The sequence below is a fragment of the Electrona antarctica genome, assembly GCF_951216825.1.
Source record: "Electrona antarctica genome assembly, chromosome: 7".
Lineage (NCBI taxonomy): Eukaryota > Metazoa > Chordata > Actinopteri > Myctophiformes > Myctophidae > Electrona > Electrona antarctica.
In genome coordinates, this window is record NC_136812.1 from 15,976,726 (window position 1) to 16,001,631 (window position 24,906).

General features: G+C 40.6%; 1 protein-coding gene across 4 annotated transcripts; it reads right to left on the minus strand.

Annotated features, from left to right (window-relative positions):
• Positions 1-1,626: 1,626 nt before the first annotated feature.
• On the minus strand, positions 1,627-23,396 carry sh3gl1b (SH3-domain GRB2-like 1b). 4 transcript variants are annotated; one of them, XR_013790486.1, is made up of 11 exons: positions 22,980-23,396; positions 16,459-16,527; positions 13,613-13,685; positions 13,282-13,425; positions 12,774-12,907; positions 10,452-10,610; positions 9,491-9,594; positions 9,006-9,139; positions 8,812-8,859; positions 5,921-7,043; positions 1,627-5,835 (listed from the first exon to the last, which is right to left on the minus strand). XR_013790486.1 is itself a non-coding variant. In XM_079506748.1 (10 exons), exons 1-10 carry the CDS (start codon positions 23,022-23,024, stop codon positions 3,461-3,463), a joined length of 1,086 nt encoding a protein of 361 aa, XP_079362874.1. In that variant the 5' UTR covers positions 23,025-23,396; the 3' UTR covers positions 1,627-3,460. The 4 variants fall into 4 exon arrangements, 3 of the variants coding, with proteins under 3 accessions (XP_079362874.1, XP_079362873.1, XP_079362875.1); XM_079506748.1 differs by lacking the exon at positions 8,812-8,859 and having other exon boundaries at positions 1,627-3,569; positions 6,929-7,043; XM_079506747.1 differs by having other exon boundaries at positions 1,627-7,043.
• Between the last annotated feature and the right edge of the window lie 1,510 nt (positions 23,397-24,906).

A 24,906-nucleotide genomic window follows, 5' to 3' on the forward strand; every position in this document is an offset into this window, starting at 1 on the left:
CAGTATAGTGAAAGCAACAAATCATCAACTGAAAATGTGCTTAGTCCTTCAGATGTTGATGTCTTTTTTGATAGTTTCAAGTGACGATGGACAGGAAAGAGGGAAAGAGAGATGCAGGGGAGCGACACGCAGCAAAGGTTGTCACGAACGGTACTCGAACACGCGACACGATGTCAGGCCAGAGCCTAAATATGTGGTAATTGTGGCATGCGCCTAGACCACTAGCTAGGCCACTTTAAAGCCTTTACCCCAAGGTAAAGGCTTTAAAGTGTACAAAGCATCAACATCTTTTGTAATGGTTAATAAATACAACTGTGAATTAATATACTGAGGATCAAACCTGTAATATAAGGCACACCAAACTCCAGGGTAGGTACTCTCTGATGGATGGGGAGGGACGTCTGATGTTCTGGAAAGGTCACACCAAAATGCAGAAGGTCAAGGATGGAAAGGTATACAATCATGGTCATATATATGTGGTCTTTTCTTTTTCTTTAAACAGATGTAGGCTACTTTTATGGTGGGGCTCCTAGGCCCTAGGGGACAAGCTGAGAGAGGGTCTGAGAGTGTGTGGGGTAGCTAATCCTGCCAACCACTGGACTGATCAACGCCAAATTTCTTGCGCACACATCCAGTAGGCAGACTTAATTAATGTTAAAGTGAAAAGTATCAACTTTATCTGCAACACAATGCCTCTTGCTACAAACAAATCAAATGTGCAGAAAAATAGATGCAGAAGGAAAACAAAAGGCTGACATTAAAGAACACTAGAAGCTGCAGACCTGATCTAACATCACAATTGATTCAGTCCAAGATCCACAACAGCTGTCGATCTTGGACTTCATGTGGCCAGTCTGTATGACGGATATCTATGACTCCAAATTTGGGGGAGGTTTCAGCTTGATCTCCTATTAAAAACCACAAAAGCCACACCATAGAAACTATTTTAAGTGACCTCATGCACCTAAACACACCTGGTTTGGGAAAAGTAGCTGGTAGAATATTGTCTGTTCTTGCTTTTAGGTTCTGTACATTGTCCCTGTTTGGCCAGTTATCAGTGAAGATATTGGTCATGTAGACACCGTGGAAATTAGTTTGGGTCGAACAGGGACCTTCATCTGTGAGAGTGAGATACTACTTTCAGTTACATACTTTCACATTGCTAATAAATAAATTAAGCTTGCCTTTATAGCAAAATTACTGAGATAATTGCCTTGACTCTGATTCATTTTAACATTAAAGTGAAAAAGTAGGTACAATTTAGGTATTAAGGTAGTGAAACAAATGTAGAAATAGAAATAGCCCCACTGTGGTGATGACTTATCCACATTTCTTACATACTAAGGAGAAATCTTTTGCTCACCTGGACAGAGTTGCACCAGCAATTAATGTAAAATTCACAAATATTACATACATTGTCTATTGTTAATATTGGCTCCCGGTCACTGCCTGCACAGAGTACAAAACTAACCAAAGGTATGGCACCCCCATATCTTGCAAGTCTGATCGAAACGCCGGGACAAGGCTCCACACGTCCCAAACTCTTCTCCATTCTGGCTACAAAACTATGGAATGCACTTCCTAATTCCTGCCTAATTGTAATTGTCTATCAAATACGACACCATACACATTTTCTTGTTTATTTATTTAAAGGAGGAAAATTGGGGATGGGGCATGAGGCAAGTACAAATGTTTTCATAATACATGACAAAGTATTGTGGTTAAATTCTGTCTTTGTGACATACTACAACGGAAAAAGGAAACTTAAACTAAGACAAACATTTACAAGGTATCATATAGGACTACATGCAAAGTTCAATTTAAAAAAAATTAAGGTCTTGAATATAAAAAAATAATACTATAGAGTGCCAGAATTATGTTTTTGTTGTTGCCTTTCTAAATATTATTCTTGCACTCCAAAAAGATTAAACGGATATATAACCCTTTAAAAGAAATGGGGCCAGTTTTCTGAACATGGATTGATTTGAAACTACTTCTAGTTTAACCCATTAAAACCGGTGTAATTTTTTGATTTTTGCATTGGATATTCAAAAATAGCAGTTTTTGAATATTTTTGAAAAATCTTCAAAGAAGGCATCTGTAGAATTGGGCCTCAGGTCTTAATGGGTTAAATACAATTTTGGGACCTGGCGATCAACCTTTCTTAAAACAAATGGGCTCAATCAATCCATGGACAGGAAACAGCCTGTAGTGTCACAAAAGGCGCATAGTGGCACACATGCATCCATGTCTGTAACACAGCAAAGTGTCAATGGCTAGAAATAAACAGGACAAAGATGAAAGAATTCCACGAACATTTGATAAGTAGCTAGGTTATTTTGGTTGTTGTATTAGTCCACTTTACCTCCTTCCTTTCCCAAAGGCACTGAAACAAATCTAGTGAGGACAATGTGTGATCCAGTCAGTCATCCAATATTGCCTTCGACTTTCCCCTGAACTTGAAGATCACTTACACGTACTAAGGACACACATGTAAACATACAAAAGAGGGATCAAACCCAGGAGTGGGCGAGGTTGCTTTGACCCAAGAGTGGAGTGATATAGAGATACTAGTTGAGAGAGATCAACACGAATGAACGTAGCCAAAAATGAACAAAACATGAACCACTTGAAACCTAGCTATCGCCACTAATCTGTGGCAAACATTAGGGTGGAAAAAAGCTCACAATGCGTTGCAAAGTATTGTGAGCTTGTAGACTGCATATTTTCACATAACGTCTGTCGGGTGGAAACCTCATATGAAAAAAAACTGTTCTTTTCAGGATTCAAATTAAAAAATGGCAAGAGTAGATTGAAAAGCTCAAGACGCGTTGCTTTGGACCGTGTTTCGAGCTTATGGATCTGCTATTGAGTGACGCCCTACTTGATCATGAAGTAGGGCTAATTTAAGAAGAAAAAAATACATAAACATAAGAGGTTTCTGCCTGAAAGCAACAATCATTTTCAGTATGTAAAAACAGAGGGGCCCTAGTATGAAGGAGACTCCAGTCAACTAAGTATAGGATTGAAGTGGTTGAGTGCAGAGAGAGCACGTTGCATGTAATGGAATAATATCACAGAGGCCATAAACCTCCACAATGACTCCACAGACAGCTATAAAATCTGGTGAGCTGAATATCAGTGATAAATATTTGGTAGCAGGCAACTTTTAAAAATGTATCAAATTGGAGAACAGCTTGTAACATGTAGTGTTCCTTTTTCCCTTTACGTGCTCCCTTACAATCCTAGTCTTTTCCCTCATACACTGTATGCTGGATTAGACTCCCATCTGCAGGTTTGGACCACAGCTAAAATAAAAAATACAAACTTTTCTGGACAGCCGATATACTTTCTACCAACATCCTAAACGGAAATGATTTTCCAACCATCGTCCGTCAACAGAATCACAGAGCGAGAGAAAACTGCGAGATGATTCCACTGCAATGCAGAGACCAGAGTTTCACATTTTCACAAAAACACGAGGACAGTTTAAAGAACAGTGTGACAGAAACAGTAGGACGCTGCCAGCAGCGTTTGTCCATTCAGGCACTGCATGGAGTAAACAGGCGCTTTAAGAGAGAGAAAAACAGGTGAGAGGGGTTCAATAAGGCCGGGTGAAATCAAAAGGCTCAACCTCAGCACCGAGATAAACAGGCCCTTCATATGGCTACATTGAATGACAGTTCATAAACCATAACAGGCCTTAATGCAGCACTGGCCTATAATGACATGATTACATTTCCTCTTGGCTCCGTACGCACTACGGAACAGATTAGCAAACGATTGCTTAATAACAACAGGACTGAATCGTTGCTTTATCGTGCTTTACATGGAACGAAACAAAGGTGAGCCACCAGGGGAGAAATAAAAGGGAGATGAATTAAAGTACGTGAAAACAAAGACGTGCAACGTTTACGCATTTAAACTTTGGGTCTGTGTGTGTAACAGGGGTCTATCACACATGCAGTTATGAATCTCAATTGAAGACCAAGGTGCAAATACATACATTTGCTCACATATTCTGTATGTGGCGTTACACTAAAAACAATTGTACAAATATTGAGACAAAAATGAAATACTGAGACACTGTTTTAAGGCATTGAAAGTTTCTCCAGAACAATGTAGAGTTCTGACCACTGGATAGTGAGAGCTGCACAGTGTATTATCTTATTGTAGTACTGGTGGATAGTGGATAACTACTGTTAAAATTAGCCTTAAAAATTGTCACTTAAAAAAAAACATATCCACACAAAAAACATATCCACAAAAAAGCTCTTGCCTTTTGTCTGAATTACCGTTTGAGGTAAATAAAAAAAAATTTTTTTTTTAGATCAAACAACTTTTAACTACATGTATTTGCTCATGCATGACTAGTTTTTTCCCACCCGAGTGCGATTCTTGGTGAAGCCAGCAGGTGGCATCAAGAGAGGAGCTCCAGTCTTCAACAACAGAAATCATTGCAGTGACTTCATTTTGGAAATGTATTGCATTTTGCCTTTGAAATTAAAACGGTTATTAGTCAACTTATGAGTACAATGAGGTTTACATTGGCTTATCCAGAGACGCAGAGAACCTACCATGAGTTGGCAAACAACTGGACCTTACAATAGGCTTCTGTTTTCTAACTTATGTCCCATTTATACCTGGCATTAACATCTATTATTTCAGTAGTGTCGAACTGGCGGAATAATGTATTTTATTTACAACCAGTAAATATGTATGGCTGTGTAATTAAATAAGTAAGTACTAGGTCGAAGTGGTCTATTGTCGGTATCTGCAGAGCAACGAGGGCGTTTATGCTCCTTACAAGGCACTAGACAAGGGGGATGGATTGCTGAGGTGATGTCAGCTTCCAGTACTTAGCACACGTCTGAGTTACCCAAGCTTTACTACTCATATGCCGAGTAGTCAGTATTCAACCCACAACCCACCCGGCCAATACACCGGCCAATAGTGGAGTATTCTTCTATGAGAATAGGACTAGCTCTGCAAAATCTTGCATTTTTGGTGTATATAGAGCGCTTACATGTGCTTAATGTTAACATGTAAGGCCGAAACCAACTTGGTATGTACGATCATTCTAACATTGTGATTTTGAAATTAAAATAGGCCTGAGGCACCAATATACCCCAGGATGATAGATTCTGCCTCAAATACTTTTTTGCATGTTTGGGGATAACACATGTATCTCTGTGAGCAGGCATTCTCCTAAAAAGTTAACTTTAACAAATCCAAACTGAGCTCACAGCTGACACACATATCTAATAGAATCAATCAACTGCCAGGGACCGGATGACAGGCCGGTTACAGCTAAGAGATGTCAGGTATCTGGAAGCAGCAATTGAAGCATTTGTGACACTGTTTGATGCAATACAGTGTTGATTTTGACAGCTAATTTTTTTTAGTTAAAAAAAAAGTCAACTAAATATCATGCTATTTTAATCGGCTAAATCTACAGTTGATTTAGTCGACTAAAATGTATTTTGGCGGGCCGTGATGGCGTCATAATACTTAGCCGTGTGCCGAAAATAGATCTACAAGCTCACAACCTGCCACGCTGAGACACGCTGAGACACGTTGTGAGCTTGTAGATTGGCTATTTTCAGAGTGCAACACCCGAGCACAACCAAAGTTAGTTCTACTGGATCTCTTCTCCACTAGTCCATCCCTAACATGTTAAACTAGTTTTTATTTGTTGACAAAATTGCCAATAGATTTAGTCTTTATCATCATAGCTTAGTTTTCATTTCGTTTTCGAAAATCTCAAATTCAGCCGATTTCTGTCCAATTTTGCCACCACTGACAAACTTTCTTACTTAATTGAGTTTGCATTACCTTTTCTGTGTAGATTGACTCATATTTTTCTGAGTGAGCGTTGTTTGAACTAGAGACACAGACTTGAGTTTGACATCTGACATACACGTGAAAATACAGATTAATGGGTCTACTTTGTGCTCCACTTCATTTTGATGATCGTTTAACATTGATGGTTTGTTGTCTTCTTTCCCCGAGTCCTGTCTTTGTTGCGTAGCTAGGTAGAGAGTGCAATAATAAATAAATGCCATTTCATCAACTGGCCCCGTCATCAGGCGCTTCTGTAACCCTGATTGACAATTTCTTGACTTCTGCAAATTCGCGCAACGTCGTGAAAGACGGCAAAAGGTGATTGGTTGGCGTCATACTTAGTAGTATTGCCAGTCTCCAGTCCAGACCAGGACACGTCAAGAATTGATGCCACTATAATTGCATAATCTCACAGTGACGATCGTGAAAGACAAAAATCTGACCTCGACGTAATGAGTTTAACATCCATGTATGATTACGATCCAATCAGCCAGGACACATATTCATGCCATGTGTAAATGGGACGCAAGTTCACAACTACCAGTGGAGCATGTTTCACTGGAATTGTCATAACCAAGTTTGAATTATTTAAAATTCTCGCCATTATTATAATTGCAGTACATGAAGGAAACATTTCTAAATGTTTACAGCATTATATAAGTCGGTCCGTAAATATGCATCTGAATCTGTCATTACATGTAAACGGCATTTTGTTTCAGACCTTCTTTAGTCTAGAACATTGAAGCCCTTGAAATGGGGGTGGGGGGATATAAAATTTTCCTTTTTCCGACCTGGAATGTGAAAATCCACCATCAACTTTCAAAAGTCCAAATAAAAAAAGTGCGAGTCTGTGGTGGTGTTGTTGATGATGATTTTGGGTACCGAAGATGAAAATTACCTTTCTATGATTCATCCCTGGCTTCTCTTTGTGCCTAACTTGATCGATCTCTCTCTCCTCTTCCCTCTATCTGCCCTACTCCAGCTCTCTCTATTTGCAGCACTCCTTTAGTGTGGCAGAGCAACAATGACCTCGACATAGTTGAGGGGGAAAAATCCTGATTGGCCGTGCAGCATTCCTTCGTACCAGTTCTCATCAATCTGATTGGTCAGGGTGATGATGTCGCCCTCACGGAAGCCGAGTTCTCCCTCGTTCTCCGGATCAAAGTCGTATAGTGCCTTACAGCTCGGCTGCTCGGGAGCTGTGGAACAAACAGAAGTCAGGAAGAGATGGGCAGAGAAAAGAAAAGAGGTTATCTTAAATATCCTTATAATCCCACAAGGCTCAGTGGCCTTGTGGTTAGAGTGTCCGCCCTGGGACTGGGAGGTCGGGGTTCAATCCCCGGCCGGGTCATACCAAAGACTGTAAAAATGGGACCCAGTGCCTCCCTGCTTGGCACTCAGCATCAAGGGTTGGATTTGGGGTAAATCCCTGCGACATACTAGCGTAATGTCCAGGGGGTGTACTTGTACATCAAGCTGCCTCACGCTACAGAAACAGGAGATAGGCTCCTGCCCTATGGGCTTCATGGCTCGGCAAGGCTTACTTATATTACTACAGAGCAAGATGGCAAAAACAGTCATTTATATGTTTTATAATGAATTACTAAATTTAGACTCAACTAAATCCTAACCTACGTTGGTTTCGTTCTGAAATGTTTTCCCTGTTTTAATGGGTTAAATAGTACTTTGTATAAATTACTTCCAATCCAATCCAATGTTATTTATAGAGCACATTTAAAACAACAAAGTTGACCAAAGTGCTGTACAATTAGGCAAAGCAGTAATAAAACATAATACAATACAGTAAGTGTATTTAAGGGTACTTAAAGGTACGTTACTTAAGGGTACGTTATCACTATCAGTACTATACTATATCAGTATCCAGACAACACCTGGTCATTAGGAGACGACTGAGACTGTAAAAAAAAGGGTTGGTGACTGTCCCACTCCACGCCTCAAGAATATGGTGTTAATACATGACTTATGTACATATGTTATGTTAGTGAGTCACACAATGGGTGGTACAGTACATTCACTTCAATCCAGCTTAACAAGGTACAAGTTAATGAGTAATTAACTGCAAAGGCATACAAACACACACAAGCATAAAGTTGCAGCATAAAACATTTTTTGTTAGCCAGAAACAATGTCAACTCCTCCTGGCCCCAAGATTCTCTTTCACTTCTCTTTCTAGTCATCATTTTCACTAACCTCCCCCCCTCTCTCTGACCTCAGATAGATCACAGATTCACTGTCAACCCACATATAAGACCCCAAATTCCTGGGAAAGTATCTACCCACAAATCCAAAACAAAGTCCAGGATTGCCTAAACTTTGCACTTGGAATGTCAACGTCGGGCGAAAAGTCTGTAAACTGCTGCCTTTAGCTCACATCGAGCTGAACTTTGCCACTTTGTATCACAGAAACTTCACAACTACCAGTGGAGCATGTTTCACTGGAATTGTCATAAGTTAAGAGTAAGTTTGAGAGTTTGTGTTAAGATAGTAGCGTGCCAGCAGCTACCGTTTTCCGTTTTGACAGGAAATACATAATATGTAGAATCGAATATCATTATTTCTGGTCTTTTTAAGCACACTTAAAAGGACTAACAAAACGACTAATAAAACGAGATGTCTCCATCCAGGGCTTCACACCTGTGACTTGTTCATCAGCACTGTGTGCCATGCAACAAAGCATCTTATGTGTGCGTCTGCACGCATGTGCACATGCACGCACGCACACACGCACGCACGCACGCACGCACGCACGCACGCACGCACACACACACACACACACACACACACACACACACACACACACACACACACACACACACACACACACACACACACACACACACACACACACACACACACACACACACACACACACACACACACACACACACACACACACACACACACACACACACACACACACACACACACACACACAGTCCGACTCACACAATATTGGCTTCCTAATGGACAATCTGCTGAGGTGGAACGATGGCTCTGATAATGTCACAGGAAAACATGACATGAGCATGGTCAGATGTAGCGGGGGCAGTCTGTTGACAACCTCTCTCACACAAACAAATATGTACAGTATGTTTAAAGGGATTAAAAATGTAGAGTATAGGTAGGCCAGAGGTTCTTACCAGAGTTACGAGAGGGTGGAGGAGCTACTGACGTTGTATAGCCACCATTCGATTGGTCGTTTTCTCCATAGTCATAGATAGGTTTAGGTTTGGGTGTGTATTCACGTCGTGGCCGAGTCTGGGCCTCAGTCGTCCTAAAAAACATGCAGAACAACTTTCAGTCGACAAGATAGTTTGAGTTATATTTTTAAGTTTTATAGTTATGCTAGTGATATTTCAGTTTACAGATACAGAAGTATATAAAATACACAATGATTGGACCCTCATTCTAAATATCACAAAGGTTTAAATCTTATCTGCAATTTTCAGCATGCAACCAAGTGTAAACTCTGCCATTACGACACCATCAAGGCCTACCAAAATAATTTTTTGTCGACAAAATCATGATATTTAGTCAACTAAAATCGCATGATATTTACTCAACTAAAAGCCATTTTATTCGACTATTATGACTAAACTAAATCAAAATGAACACTGGCTAGTACCTATCCCTGAGTTTGTCAGAGAGCTCCTCCAAGACCTGCACGGCCTGTCTGTGGTACTGCAGCTGGGACTCTACGAGAGACGACAGCTGGCTCACCTGCTCTATCTGCAGGGAACACACACACACACACACACACACACACACACACACACACACACACACACACACACACACACACACACACACACACACACACACACACACACACACACACACACACACACACACACACACACACACACACACACACACAGTATCTACGTGTCACCTTGTAACACTTCATATTTGTGTGACTACACAGGATTTCCTTCTGGTTAATAAATAACCAGCCTAATGGTGTGAGCATAGTGTTTATACACCCAACCACCGCAGCTGTGGTTTGGACTAGCTTTCGCAAATGTACAGAAGAACACAATGACTCATCATCAGTATTGATGGGTTAATCTAACGTAACACATATTTCCACGTGGGTCCTTTAAGTTTGATACATAAGGGATAAGTAAGTAAAAACACATGATATGAGACAGGAGTAGTGGAATAGAAAATGTCTTAGCCTCCAGGTGGCAGTAGCGGCCCTATCTAAGTCAGTCAGTGAACTGATTCTCTGTTATTGAATTGAACACCTGGATCCCTCTACAATAGCACTTCTTTCTTAAATGTATAAGGCCACACACACACACACACGCTCTACAAAGTGCATGTGAGCCCATAATGTCTGATAGAAATGACTGCAAAGCATATGGCCCGCAACACTCCAGATTTACTAAAAAGTCAGGGTGCACAGCTCAACAATGTCATAAAAGTAAGGAAATAGCCAGTGCACAATCAATGTTCTTTTCACATTCACGTTTTTTATTTAGGCAAATAAAATACTATGTGAAAAGAACATTCATTGTGTGCTGGCCATTTCCTTGCTTTTAGCCCATTATACAGTATGTCCCCTCACATAAACAAGTACATACATCAGTCTCCAGCAGGTTGTACATGCTGGTCTCCGCCACCTCCTTGGACTCGTGGAACTTCTCCAAGGCCTGTTTGAGCTCCTCGTCTGGAATCTTGCCCTGGCGCTTCTTCTTGTAGTCGTAGTCCAGGCGACGGCCTTCCAGCTTCTTCAAGTGGTGCTGAGAAAAGAATCCGCAGCTTTGTTTAGGTTTTAATCTTGGGGATTAATAAAAGTCTGAAATACATCTTATTTTGCCTTATAGCGCAATGACACTTTAGTTGAGGTTTGGGTTGTGTAGCTACTAGCTACCTTGTCATTAATACATTACGACGATGTAACTACATTAACTTACACAACCCAAACCTCTACCAAAGTGTCACTGCGCTTTAAGTTGCACATTTTTATTGAACTTCAAACTCTGTTTTATTTTATAATGTAAACTGTGTCTCCATCCTAAAAAGCCATTTCAATCAAACTAAAAAGGTATGACCTACACAGCATAACTCCTCCCTTCAATGGTCATTAAAATAAATATATATATATATTGCATAAGTACGGTATACAAGTTCATTTGGCATTTTGCATAGCCAAACTACAACACAACAGAAAGATATCAAAACAAGGACAAATAAAAACTCCCCCTGCCTGAACCCAGGAATGACACAAAGATCCTCATCCATCATAACACAAAACAATGAATACGTTTTCTCACAATTTCTCACAAAACGAGAAACATGGGAACACTCCACAATATTCCAATCAGTAGACTTGCTCTAGCCGTCATTTCCTGGTTCAAATAGGAGGAATCTATGCTTCTAGCAAAGGGAAAGATTTCATACAAGAGCCCCAAATATTTCCATCATTATACAGGATCTTCTCAGGATTACAATATGGATACTGCCTTCTTCAACATAACAACAGCAGCATATCTTTGCACTCTGCAGCCAAGCCAACACTACGGAAACAATTCAGTTACTTATTCAGCAGCCACAAGGTTGCTTATCCATACCATCTATTATCCATGACAGTTTGACAGTACCCTAAGGAGTGCTGGGCAAAATCAAGTTTCATTAGTTTGCATTAGTTTGCAGAGGTATTCGATGGTTGAGCGTTGTAGTGACATCAATATGATGTGAGTAACATCACGATTCGATATATGTACATATCCATATTTGATCAGATATGCTGCCTCCTTGGATAGGTTCTTTTTAGACGGAGGAGTATAATAGGACAAAAATAAATGAATGCTTGGAATTTACACCTCATGCTTAATAATGTGTATTTTGTTGGAGTGTTTGCATGTATATCATTTGCAATTCCATTATTCCACGCCTCATCCTCAGTCCACCTGATAACACATACACATCGATCACCTTCCTCCACTGACAGCAATTTCATGATAGATCTTGCTTTGCCACGACTGTAAATAAGACCCAGGGTCAATCTTTGTAGTAGCCGGCAGAGTTAGCAAATTGAGTGTATTTTTGCTCTGGATGAAAACACACAAACACTGCCATGTTCTAAGCAGAAAGATTTGTTTTTCAAGTGTACAGAAAGTGTTAAAATTATGTTTTCTATGTGGCCACACCCACCGGTTCATTAAGTATGCCTGGTTTTCAGGTTGGTGGTGATCCACCTGAACTGAACCCACAGCTGTTGTTGTATGATAAAGAGGGAGGGGTTAGGGGAGGGGATGTAATTGTGATGTCACTATATCTGGTGTTATTTTCATTTTTGACTCAAAGGCTTTCAGCTCTCAGGAAGAAACCAAAAATAGACAGGGAAGACATATTTCAATCTTCTAACCACACCTGGGGCTCTATTAAGAGTACTCTAAAATAGACTCAAACAAAACAGAAAAAGTACAAAAATCACAGCACAGCACAATCACGGGTCGGGTTGGCCAATTAGGGCATTAGCTTGATGCATACATTCTTTCCAAATACACAGAGTATCAGGCCTCCGCAGACAAGATATAGATTTGTGATTTTTTTTTTGGGTAACCGTTCGGAAACCGTTGGCCAAATTGTTTGATGCCAAACGGGGGGGCGTGCACCCCTCTGGGTCATATGAGACACGCACGCCAAGTTTTAGGCTGTTTGGTCAGACGCTTTCAGAGTTACGCCCAGGACAGGCAGACAAAGGTTTTGTATAGAAAGATATTGCACAACCGTGTAGTATGAATTAGCCTTACCACTGTGGTTTCATGAGATGATACACAGGCCGTGATTGTTTAGATTCAAGGTGGGGTTATAGAAGCTATACAGCCCCTTCATTCACTGTGTGATCAAAGATCAAAGGAACCTTTCCAGACTCGAAAAGAGCTTAGTCTGTGAAATACCTGTATCTCTCTGAGGTCCTTGTCACAGAAGCCTTGTAATGGATCAATAAAGTTCTGTTTGACGTCGATGTCTAGAGAGTCTTTGACCTCTGCTAATCTCTTCATGGCCTCTCCTCCGTCTACCAGAGCTCCTCCTGGAACACAAGGAGGGACGAGAAGATTAATGCTTCTGTTAAGTCAACAGATCAAGTCCCACAGGACTATACAGCACATATAACCACACCCACATGTATGTACACACATGCGTACACAACAGTGATGCAGCCATGGAGGCCTACCAGAGTCTTACAACTGAAAATCTTTATCAGAGTCAAAAAGGCTTTTTATGGGCATATGGTGAAATGGCCTAATGCAATCTATCACACCAACCACTAAACTTCACGACAAGTAAGCCACAGACAGACAAAGCACACTGACAACCCCATGGTCTCAATCTTTTGATTCATCTTGATTCATCAAGCATACAGTCTCATATAGTTCTCAACATGAATGCGAAAATATAACCTACCAAAACAATTCTCTTCTCCAAGCTCCCGTCCATATTTGACCATGCATTCTCCCAGCAGGCCCTCCGCCTGGGGGTAGCCTGGATTCTTCACCTGACCACGTATCTTAGACATGGTGTTCAACATCGACAGCTTCGCCCGCGATGCTATGTATCCCAAAGGAGAGGGAGAGATAAAGAGGACAGGGAAAAGATAAGAGATGAGTTCAGGAAGGGTAACATCGAGCTAGACATGTTTTCTATCTGGGATAGATTTGTCAATTTCAGCACTGAACAACAAGCGTAAAATGTTGGAATGTAATTTGAATTTGAATCCACTATAAAATACTCTCACCTGGATTGGGCTGAAGGTATTCCGATGTTTTGGAGATAACCTCCACCACTGCTTTGGCCGTCACATCTACTTTCTATAGAAACACAGGCAGGGAGAACATACCAATCATAAGGGTGCTAGACTACAGGTCCTAGTCTGATGAGGCCGGAGGCCAATACAGGTACACTGTATTAGAGCCAGATTACCACCATGTAAACAAAACAAAACATGAATTAAAAAAACGAAGGTGCCTTATTATGGCTTGGCCAATTATCTTTATCTATTATTATTGCATAATCGGGTGGGGTATGGATCTCCAACTTCCATCGTTACCAACTCGGTGCTCTAAAGCCGGCCACCGGTCTAGTAATAATTAAAAAAAATAATCTCTACATTTAAACTATACAAACTATAGGATGCCAGGTCAACAAATGAACCTAGCATGTGTCTAAATAACATGCTATCTAAAATGAAATGTAACCTTTGCATAAGCTTGCAAGGTTGTCATGGCTAGGGCAGGTGCGCCGGCAAGTCCCACGGGCTAAAGTGGAGTCTGAAGATTGGGAGTGAGCACTAACTGCAATGGGGTGTTTGTTCCAAAGTTTGGGAGCTAGAAGGAAGAAGAGTCTGGGACATGTGAAGCGTTGTCCCGGATGTTTTAGGGAACGTTTGACAGCTTCCCTGCGTTACCTGATCTGAGTGAGCGGGAGGAGTTGCCATACATTTAGTTGCTTTGTAGGACAACATCAGTGTTTTGTACGTGGGCAGTAACTGGGAGCCAATGGAGGGAGTGGAGAAGGGGGGAGACATGTGACATGTTTGACTGGTCCAAGCGTGCCATAGTATAATGGTCATCATAAATAGGTCTAATGTGTAAGGCACTTTTGGAGTACTGTTGTGTTACATTCCTGAACCTTTTACCTCCCTGCTAACTCACTAGATCACCATAGCCTTGATGTTCAGGGGACCTGATAATTTACGCAATTAAGCACTGGCTTTGTGGTGAAGAATTCATTTTTGAATTGGTTCAAATACATTGACAAATTTGACATGGACTACATTGCCATTTCCCCCCCCCACAATTCACACATGCAATGCATGTATGGTATGATGTATGCAATCAGGGGAATACCAAACGACTCACCCCTTTAACAACTCGCCCCGGGTGCACAGCCGGCAGAACTGCGCGGCCTGGTATTCCTAAAGTAACCCAAGTAAATTATGCTTAAACGGTTAAACCTAACCTTATTCCTAACCTTAACCTCAATAAAACTATGCCTAAACCTAACCATATACCTAAACTTAACCCCAGTAAAACTATGCCTAACCTTAACTTATTTCTAACCATATTCTCAGTAAAATAAAATGAATAATACAAGAACCGTCGGACCCAAAAAATTGAGGGGCGAGGTGGTTTAGGGGCGACCGTACCCGATACCAATCAGGCTCGGGCTAGGGCCAGCGTGAGGCTAGGGCCTACATTTTAGGCCTGTGTAGAGTCAGACCTCAACACAACAGGGCTAACAGACTTGTATTTACCACTCCTGTAGCTGACACTCTACAACACTCTCATAGAGCAACTGCAGGACATGCTTTCAACTTGTGGATCACCAACTTTACAAGCAACCACCATTAGAGTGCACAAGGTCAAATCTAAATTGAAATGTGCTTCTGATTAGAGAGTTTCTGAACCTTTAATCTGGTATTAGTGTGTCTAGAATGAGGGTTGTGAAGATAGAGGCACATTGTTCCACTGTCTATGGTCCTGTCCAAAATTGATGGAGTTTTGGGGGAAGGTCGGGCAGGAAATACAGAAGATTTTGTCAATAAATATTGTACCAAAACCAAAGTTCTTCCTGCTCGGTCTATATCCAGAGGGACACAAGATAAAGCGTAATGAACAAATGTTTATAGATATATGTCTTTTACAAGCTAAGAGAGTGATAGCATTGACCTGGAAGAGGCCAGACAAACCAAGTATTACACAGTGGTTCAGGGAATTGTCTTTATGTTTACCTTTGGAAAAGATTGCATACATTCTTAAGGACAAACAAGAAATGTTTCAGGAGGTGTGGGGCCGTTTTATAAGATACATAAAGAACAATAATTTGTCCATTTAATGGATGGAGCTGAAGAGGAGTAGTGCTGTTGTTTTTTTTGTTTTGTTTTGTTTTTTGGTTATTGTTGTTTTGCTTTCTTTATATCAGTAATTGTTGAAAAAAGAATGAGGGTTGTGTGCCGATATAGCGGTTCTGGGGGGGAAGGTCCCTGGCACAAAACATTTTCAGATGGGGATCGCGGCCTATATATCAATTTGGGATCTGATTATGTTGATCAGATCACCAATGGGTACATTTACACCTGAATATTGTTTATTTATTACGATATTGTTTGTTGTGCTTTAGAGTTCAGACTACCCTGTGTGTTATTTTGTCATGTTCCACACATACCGACATGGTTAGGTTATCATGTACTCGCTTGACATGATAACGCCCTGTCTGCAAGCTGAGACAGAGACACTGTAAATAACACTGTGCATTGTACCATGTGTTTATGCTCTTTAACTTTAAGGTAAAGAGAAATTAACTTTACATGTGGAATATACCCTAGTATTGTTACGCTGACAGGACCACATTGGAAATATTTCATTATACTTGTTATTCTGGGTAGGATTTATATTGTGTTTGTAATTCCATAAATTTCCTACCAAATAAAATCAATCAATCTATCACTTTGAGAATGGCATCAGTATTTTTGGCGTGTTATTATAGGCAAAATGTTCCAAAAGTGCAACACAATGTGAGCTTGTAGACAAAGTATACAGAGCTTAAGACTGGTTAGACACCAAAGGAAGACTCATGTCTTACCCGTTCCAAGTCTTTGAAGTCTTCATCTAGTTTAGTTCCCTCTGCACCTCCTACTTTTTCACTCACCATCTGCGGGGGGGGGGGGGGGGGGGGGTAAGGAACAGAGAGCAATTATCAAATTATATATATCTGTTCAGAAGATATTGATCTCAGCTACATTGTTAGGTGACAACTGCGAACAAGCCTAAGCTTGTCCTTTCATTTACACATGAATACTCTGGCTTACTCCATAATGGCTTTCAAATTTGCTCAGTATGTGGATAACAACTTCAGCCTAACCCCTTCTTCGCCTTGTGTACCAGACTTATAGTTTGCTTTCGAGTTTACACTTCTGTCACACACTAGTTGGAAACCTATATTTCACTCGTCTTTAGCAACAGACACACACACACAGACAACAACATAAATAACATGTTACGCAACCCCTTTTCGGTTTGCACTTTTCAGGAGGTATCAAAAAGAATGTTGAACTAGCTCACTGACTCCATTTCTTCCATGATCCCTTTCTGGAAGCCTTGGCTTCGACGAAAACAATAATCCAAAACTGACATCTACCAAAGCATTTTAATTGAAACCATATGCATTGCCATTTGCCATGTGGGATCAGGCCGTGTGATTTTTGCTCACATGCAGAGTAAGCAGCAGCCAACCAGCTCAGTAGGCTGCCCTTCCCAAAAGAAAAACACCCCCCACCCCACCAAAATAACGAAAAAAGAACAGTGGTTGAAAGTGAAAGTTTAAAAATTCATATTGATTGACTCAGCAAACTTGGGCGTGACTGTATATACCGGTAGTTCCTACAATTCTGGCTTATTTGAGAGCCAAGGGGCTCAGCACACCCCCAGTGGTGGGGAATGGGGATGTTTTCATACAAGGAGTTAAAATAAGTCTCTCTGTTTTACTACATTGACATTGTTTGTGGCCAATATATCCAGAGCTTTGTTCCTTGTTGTTGTATACTGTATACCATCCTGTGAGGAGGAGAGCAGAGGTTCTAAATTGAGTTATGCTAATGAGGACGACAGTAACAGCGGGCTGCACGCACAAAGGAACGCTTCTACAGCACAGCAACACAAACTCTGCTGGCAAGTCAGTCGGTGCCAAGGCACCGCCACATTTAGCCCACGCTGCACTCTCAGACTTCCCATGCACCCAGGCCAGGACTGGTCAGTGGTCACGTCTTACACCAGACCACAGTTTCTGATGTTCTTCTGGCTGTATAATGCTTCCCAAACAGTGCAACAGTTTCCCAAACAGTGGGTCGGACCCGTTTGTGGGTCACGGACACATTTTATTATTATAGTTTTCATAAAACAAAGCTTGCTTTCATGAATAGCAAATTAAATGATTTTTCTGCATAATTCCTTGAAAAACAAAATATATTTTTTGAAGAAATTCCATAAATTAGAAAACAAATGTTTAAGACGTAGTGAAAATAGCCGATCTACAAGCTCACAACGTGGCTCGAAGCAACACGTTGTGTGTTTGTAGATCTGCTGTTTTTACTAGTTTGGGTCTCGGGCAAATGTCTAATCTCTCTTTGGCTTTCCACGTGAAAAGTTTGGGAACCACTGGTATAATGAGTTGCTGTATCCATAACAAGATACACAAGTCAATCACTTTAGCTCTCAGTAGGTGCCAAAAGAGCAGAGAAAGCATTCATCTCCCACAAACTTTGTACAGCAGGCTGTGTAACATTTCTAAATCTATTTTTTTTTAAATCAGAACAAGTCATAACTAACTGTGAAACTAACCTGAACTAGACCATCAAGCACACATATACAAACTGATCTGCGTCAGCAGTACATGAGCTGGATGTCAAAGGTTACATCAAGACTCTTAAAGCATGTCTATTAATATTATCCATTTTATTATTTTTAGAATCATCTCATGATGCAACCCCTGGAGACATCCACAAACCACACCACACCACATGGTGTAAGCGTGCCCCAGTTCAGGAATAGCTGTGTGGTCTATGGATGGATTGACGCTACGTTTTGTTCAATGGTCTATTTGGCTCTATTTGGTCTTCAGGACAGTTTCTAGTGGTGAATTCCTGTGGAATTGGGGTGGAGTGGTCATGGACACCTGGTAGTGAGTGACCCTGAGGGAGTTTGAGGTACATACAGAGTGACTCAGCATTCAGCCTACATGTTATTCCCCTTATTGAAGTCAGAGGAGCAAGTTAAACTTTTAGTTCACAGTGCTGCCATTTACCAAAATGACCCCCTGGTAAAACAGCAGAACAAAAAAAAGGATTTATACCAAGGTCACATGCTCCTAAATATAAAATGTTTTCAACCATTCACATGATCTATTATTTTTACTAGTAGACACTGTTGGCTCTCAAGACACGTTTAAGCATAAAACAGACTAAAGGTGGTTGCACACACAAAAAGCAGCTAAAAATCCGAAAACGCGTCCACTGTTCACCGTGTGCAGCCAGCGTAGCCTAAAAAAAATCACACCCGTGTGAACTGAGTGGTGTAAGGTCTTATATAGACTGATCAGCTGTGGTCCGACGTAATGTCTGACGTAATGAAATCACACCCGTGTGAACTGGGTGACCATAGCAACCATGCTCATTTTTTACGAACAGACAGACAGACAGACAGACAGACAGACAGACAGACAGACACGTAAACTAACAAAGCCAGTCGTAGGAGTGGTTTACACCACTCAAAAACGGAGAATCTCACAATGCCTTCTGTCTTGATGTTGCCAGGCCAGTCCATAACTCATCTGATTGGGAGCATTTATCTGCTTCAAATAGACTAGGCGCATAGAACACATAAATGAAACGTGTGGGGAAAACACAGAAAGCTGCGCATTTCACGAACTGTGATATTTAAATGTGTTTATGTTGCTACATTAGAAGTATGCCAAATCAACCAGCCAGTCTGGTGTTATGTTCTCTCTGAATGATGGTGATTGATGATGATCACCAGGATGATCCAGCAGAATATTTGATCCATTGAGCCTTGAAAGACTCATACAATAACAAACATAATATGAAAATACATGGCCACAAAGAGGAAGTGACTGTGTAGATGCCACTTGGCATATGAAAATCAGATGGTGAGCAGCACCAGTTTCAGGATAACCATGACAACCATTCCGTTATCGCTGCCACCCTACACAAAACAAGATTTGCCTGCTAGGAGCAGCTGAAGGCATAGTATCATGAGGCACTATAGAGCTAGTTGCTCTACCTTTGAGTTGATGTTTAGAGGGAAATAAAATAACAGACAGATAATAAAGTTCTGTCTGATGACCTGACAAAGATGTGACTGATCGAAACATAAGGGCTTAAACTGTCTGAGTTGCTCCAGTGCCTCCTTTCCTCATAAAGTTCGGTTTGAAATTCTCAGAGGGAAAATACACAACACATCATCATAAGCTGGCTATGAGATACAAACAAGGTCATACTGTATTACCAAGTCTCAAGAGTTAACTTATGAGAGAGACATTTTCCAGTGAAAAGAGAGAGCGTGACTGTAATCTTACTGAGAAGGCCATGAGTCATAACAGGACAGTGATTCTGCTGTCTCTATGACAATATTGAATATTCAAATCTTCCCAGTAGATTCTGTGACCAGCATTATATAAATTAACAGCCATTGAAATTAAAACGGACAGCCCAAACTGGGTTATAAATGGCATGATGGCAAACACGGAGGTTCTTAACCTGTGTGGTTGATGATGGTCCCTCTGGGGATGCAATCACATTGTAAAATATTAAAATAATTTTAAAAAGACTATACACTACAGTAGTATAGGATACACTGTGAAATATCAAACGTATTCCATTATAAATGAATTCCTACTGTTAAAGTTCATAAAGAGCTGCCTCCACTGCACTTCCCCTACATATTATTCAAAGGGGAAATAGGTTACATGTGGAGGCAGTACTAGTGACCATCGTGGACTAAACTTTAGAGCTACAAAATGAATGTGTGTCGACTGTCTCCTAAGGGCTGAGTGAGAAGCCTCTCAGTGTAAACATCCATTTCCTCTAGCTAGCATATCTACTACAGCTGGGGCTGTGGTTTTATGACTGTTGTTGGTGCTACAGATTTTCTATGTGAAAACATTTTCTGGCATTAGACAGCTTATGTGACAGGCATTCTGTGGAAAAACAAACAAAAGGGAACAAGTGACATGGCAAGGTGACAGAAGGGAACGTAAGGATGTGTGTGGGATGCAGAACACAGATATCCACTCTCTCTCTTCAGCCAACTTCCTGCATTCCTGGTAGAAAACATGCAAAATAAGCAGCAGCAGGACATGTGAAACCAATTCCTGTAATGTCTACCCAGTCAATGCCCAACCAATGCTCATACTTTGGCTAGGCCTGTCACAACTATTACATAATCACCTCACCTATCTGATAATTAAGTTTATTCTGATTGAAATTAATTGAGATAATCACAATTATTTTTGCACAATCACACTTGTTTCCATGTTTGAAAACAGCATATCAGCAATGTCTGAAAATAGCGGATCTACACGCTGACAACGTGGCATCATTCATGATGCAACGTGTTGCGAGATTGTAGATCTGCTTTTTGTACTTTTTTGAAAGTTCCAATGTTCAATGCCAAAAACTACTGTATCGGGTATCGGTAATGGAAAAGTATCGTATCGGCCCTTATTTTTCATATTGGGTCATAATCGGTATCTGCGAATATGCCCAGTCTAACCACCGATCCGACACAGGGGTAAGGAGTTGACACTATGGCAGGTAAATAAAATGTTGGGGCATGTGGAGTTTGCTTCCGAGTTGCCCAAACTACAAACAAGTGCACATTTGAGTGAGGAGTCTGCTATAAACACAACACGAGATATATAGTTAGATGGCTATAATCAAACACAACACAAGATCACAACACTGATATCGGTATTCGTATCGGTATCGGCTAACACAGAAATTGTGGTATCGGATTCGGATCGGGAACGAAAAAAGTGTATCGGGACATACCTACCAAAAACACAATTAAATAGTTCATCACAATTATTTGTACGTTTACAATTAATCATCAAGTAAAATTACATTATCGGGCAGGCAGCCCTTGCCTTGGCATTAAGGTATTCTGCACCACTGTGTGTACACACACACAATACGCTAAGCATGGACTCTAATGAATAGGAGTGCCTGGTAGAGAGATAGATATATTCCTTTAGTGTGTGAAGTTGTTATTGACTCTCACCGAGCCCTGGGCACACAGGGAGTAACTGCATTGCAGTCCCAATTAGGTGAGAGCACTCTCTCCATCCATCTCTTTCACTGCAATGCTTGAGCCAACTCACCCGCGCTTACATGCATATCTTCAATGCAATTTCACATTTTTTCACGGTCACAATATAAACCAAAGTTCAGATTTTCTCTCCAGTGACAGCTTCTCAATCTCGTTTTTATCTCCCAAACCCAACAGGGAGCTGAGAGCTGAGCCCATTCCTGACAGGAAACTGGGGCAGTAACCAAATGTCTTTCCTGCTGAGATCAGCAGGGACAGGAAGAAAGACACTCCAAAGTATTTTGAATCATCAGTGCCCGTGACAGAAAGTCCAAAATATAATAAACATGCACAACACATGTCAACACATTTGTGTCAAATCCACAACAAAGTCAAAGTCATGACTTATTCCTCAAACAATAATTATTGAAGTATATTATTTTCTCTGGCTTTGTTTAATCACTGTTCCAGCTCTTCGTTTAATTGGCCAACAAAGAAGGGGGGGAGAGAAAAGGAAAAACAAAACAAAACCACTAAACAAGAAAAGAAACGACTTATAAACTGGGTCAGTGTGATCCAGCCCTACCTAGTGAAAAGTTAATTGCCAAGTTGCCAACAAATCCCCATAACTGTCCCCCAGTTTTTGGGAACATCAGGTCAGGTCATGTACGGCATCCTTTTTTTGCAAAGGTGTGAATTCTCTGATGCATTAACATTATAACCAATGTGTAGGTTTGAGTGTCATGGTAAAACTATCTGCTGGCTTGCAGATGAGTGTTGACGCGCATAACGTCGACAATTTTTCAGTTGAACAAACGTCGTTTTGATGAACATAATACGTGATTTCTGTTGTGCATAAAGGCGCGTTACTAACGGTAACGAGCAGCACTCAGTCACAACTCAATCTAAATGTACAGACAGACAAACTGGTTCATCCAGAAGGTTAGTTCACTGCGGTAATGTTTCAGACAGATGTTTTTCCAAAGTTTGGGCCAAAACAGCTAAATAAAGTCACATTCTTCTTCATCAATGTATCTTTGTATATTACTGACTAACGGTTAATGTTGGACAGCTCTGATAAAGTCACAATTAGATAGACCATAGTGAAAAAAGAGGTGCAGAGAGTTGTGTATCTAGTTTGTTTACTACTACAAACTTATGTTCATTCTCAACATTAAAGCAAAAAAAGCCACTCGCTAGATAGCTAATGCTAGCCTGTGTTGCTAATGTGAGGCTAGCTGGCTAACGTTTGCTGAGAGAGTAGTAGGAAAGTTTTTTGCAAACCTGGCTAGCTTTATAAAACTGTTTCTTGAAGCCCGCTACAGACATCTTGAAGCCAGGGACTGTGTTAACTCTTCCACCAGACCAGACGCAAATGCGCAGAGAGACCACCGCTAAATAAACGCGACTACTTCGCTATTTTATTTCAGGCAGAACAACAGTCACAGTGCCGAGAAATAGTTGAGAAATCATAGAACCGCACTCCCTCCTCTCGTATGTAGGTCGGGGGAAAACGACACGCCAGCCGACTAACCGACCACGTCTACGCGTTCAGGGGTTCCAGACTCTCAGCATGTATCACCGCCGCGAACTGTTAGAGCAGCGTTTTGCAAATCTGAGCTAATCTGCAAGGTTACCTCCTGCGAAACCCTTACTCAAACACTACCACACAAACACGATGGAGTAAATCCACATGTTATACAGCTCAACGAAACGGCAGTGGCACAAGACCCAATGTTCAAAAGTGAATGCACACCGCCTCCTGGCGGATAATGTGTGCATTCACCACCCATATGACCACTGTCTGTGGGAAAGCCTGGTGAGGCGAGGTTACTGTCTGTGCGTGTGCCTACAGAGTCTATGGGCTCCATTTTCGTCACCTCTAAACCCCTTATCCCTAAACTCCTTTGCCTTTGTTTTACTATTTTGAAAAACATTTTGGAATAGTTCAACTAGCCAATCTACATTGACACGTTGTGAGCTTGTAGACTGCATGGCCAACATGTATGTTGGGACAGGACTATAGGCTGATTCAGGGTACAAAAATGTTTTGCAAAATAGTAAAAAGAAGAAGTTTAGGGATAAGGGGTTTAGCGGTGACGAAAATGGAGCCCCATGTATACGTTACTGGAACATAGCTGGGTGACTGGGTACGGTTCTAAGGTCATTCCTAGTATTCGGTTCCATTTGTGTCCCCAGGTCATAATACAGCATATCTTGTGTAAAATAAGCAAAAACACTAATTCCAAAACTCTTATCTTATACTATTAAAGGTTTTCCACCATAGAAAAAAAACATTTGTACCTCAGAGTGAAATACATCTCTTTGATTTGAGTAGAGGTATGCTAAAATGCCATGTCCCCTGCATGTTTTTTCAGCTTCAGTTACAAATAAATCTAATCAAATTCAAACAAAATCTAAAAATTTAAATCTTATTATATAGTATAGTTCTAATGCTTCTCACCAAATCTTATTAATTGTGATAAATGTAATTTTACTGCTTAAAATATTGAAATCAATTTTGTCCCTTACTTTACTGTCTCCCGTTACGCTGATGCAAATTCACCTGTAACTGTTTAATTTGCCCTTTTTTCCCTTCTTTTCAATGTTTTAGGTTGTATTAGGCCTACTGATGTGGTAAAGCATAAATGTCCCCCTGGTACGCTTAATTATAGAGGAAATTGATACATTTTCATAATTCTGAAAATATGGTTGATAAATATATTAAAATCTTACTCTGTGTTCACAATGTGATACCATATTCTATTATTCTTCATTACATGAGGAGTAATGGCCATCTTTAGCATAAGATGTCCCCCCTGTTATGTGAGTTGCGAGCCCTTGCTTTTGTTCACCCCCTGTTATGTCCAACATTTGTCCCCCCTGTTACAGTGTCAATGGATATTTACATGGAACATTTTTAATAATGCATTAAGCTGGACAAATGTTTTTCTGACAGCTGAACATAAAATAAGAAATTAAGAAAATAATTAAGAAAATAATAATAAAAAAATCCTGTAAAAAATATTTTGTTTTGAAAAAGTTACTAGGCTGAAATGGCACTGAATAGTATCTCCTGCTTATCTTCAGAGACTGAAATAATGAACCTACAGACTCTAGTCTGAAGTTCTCTAAGAACTATTAAGCAATAAACCAGGACAAAACAGCCTTGACATTATGAGAATGGTGCAGTATGAGATGAGCTTGCTAT

What these genes read in the sequence shown, in the direction of transcription:
- sh3gl1b (XM_079506747.1), bottom strand. Translation starts at nt 23,024, where the DNA reads ATGTCTGTAGCGGGCTTCAAGAAACAGTTTTATAAAGCTAGCCAG. An exon ending in ACAACCTGCTGGAGACTGAT is followed by an intron (nt 9,595 to 10,451) that starts GTATGTACTTGT and finishes TGTTCCCTGCAG; the next exon opens with ATAGAGCAGGTGAGCCAGCT. An exon ending in TCCACCCTCTCGTAACTCTG is followed by an intron (nt 8,860 to 9,005) that starts GTAAGAACCTCT and finishes TGACATTATCAG; the next exon opens with AGCCATCGTTCCACCTCAGC.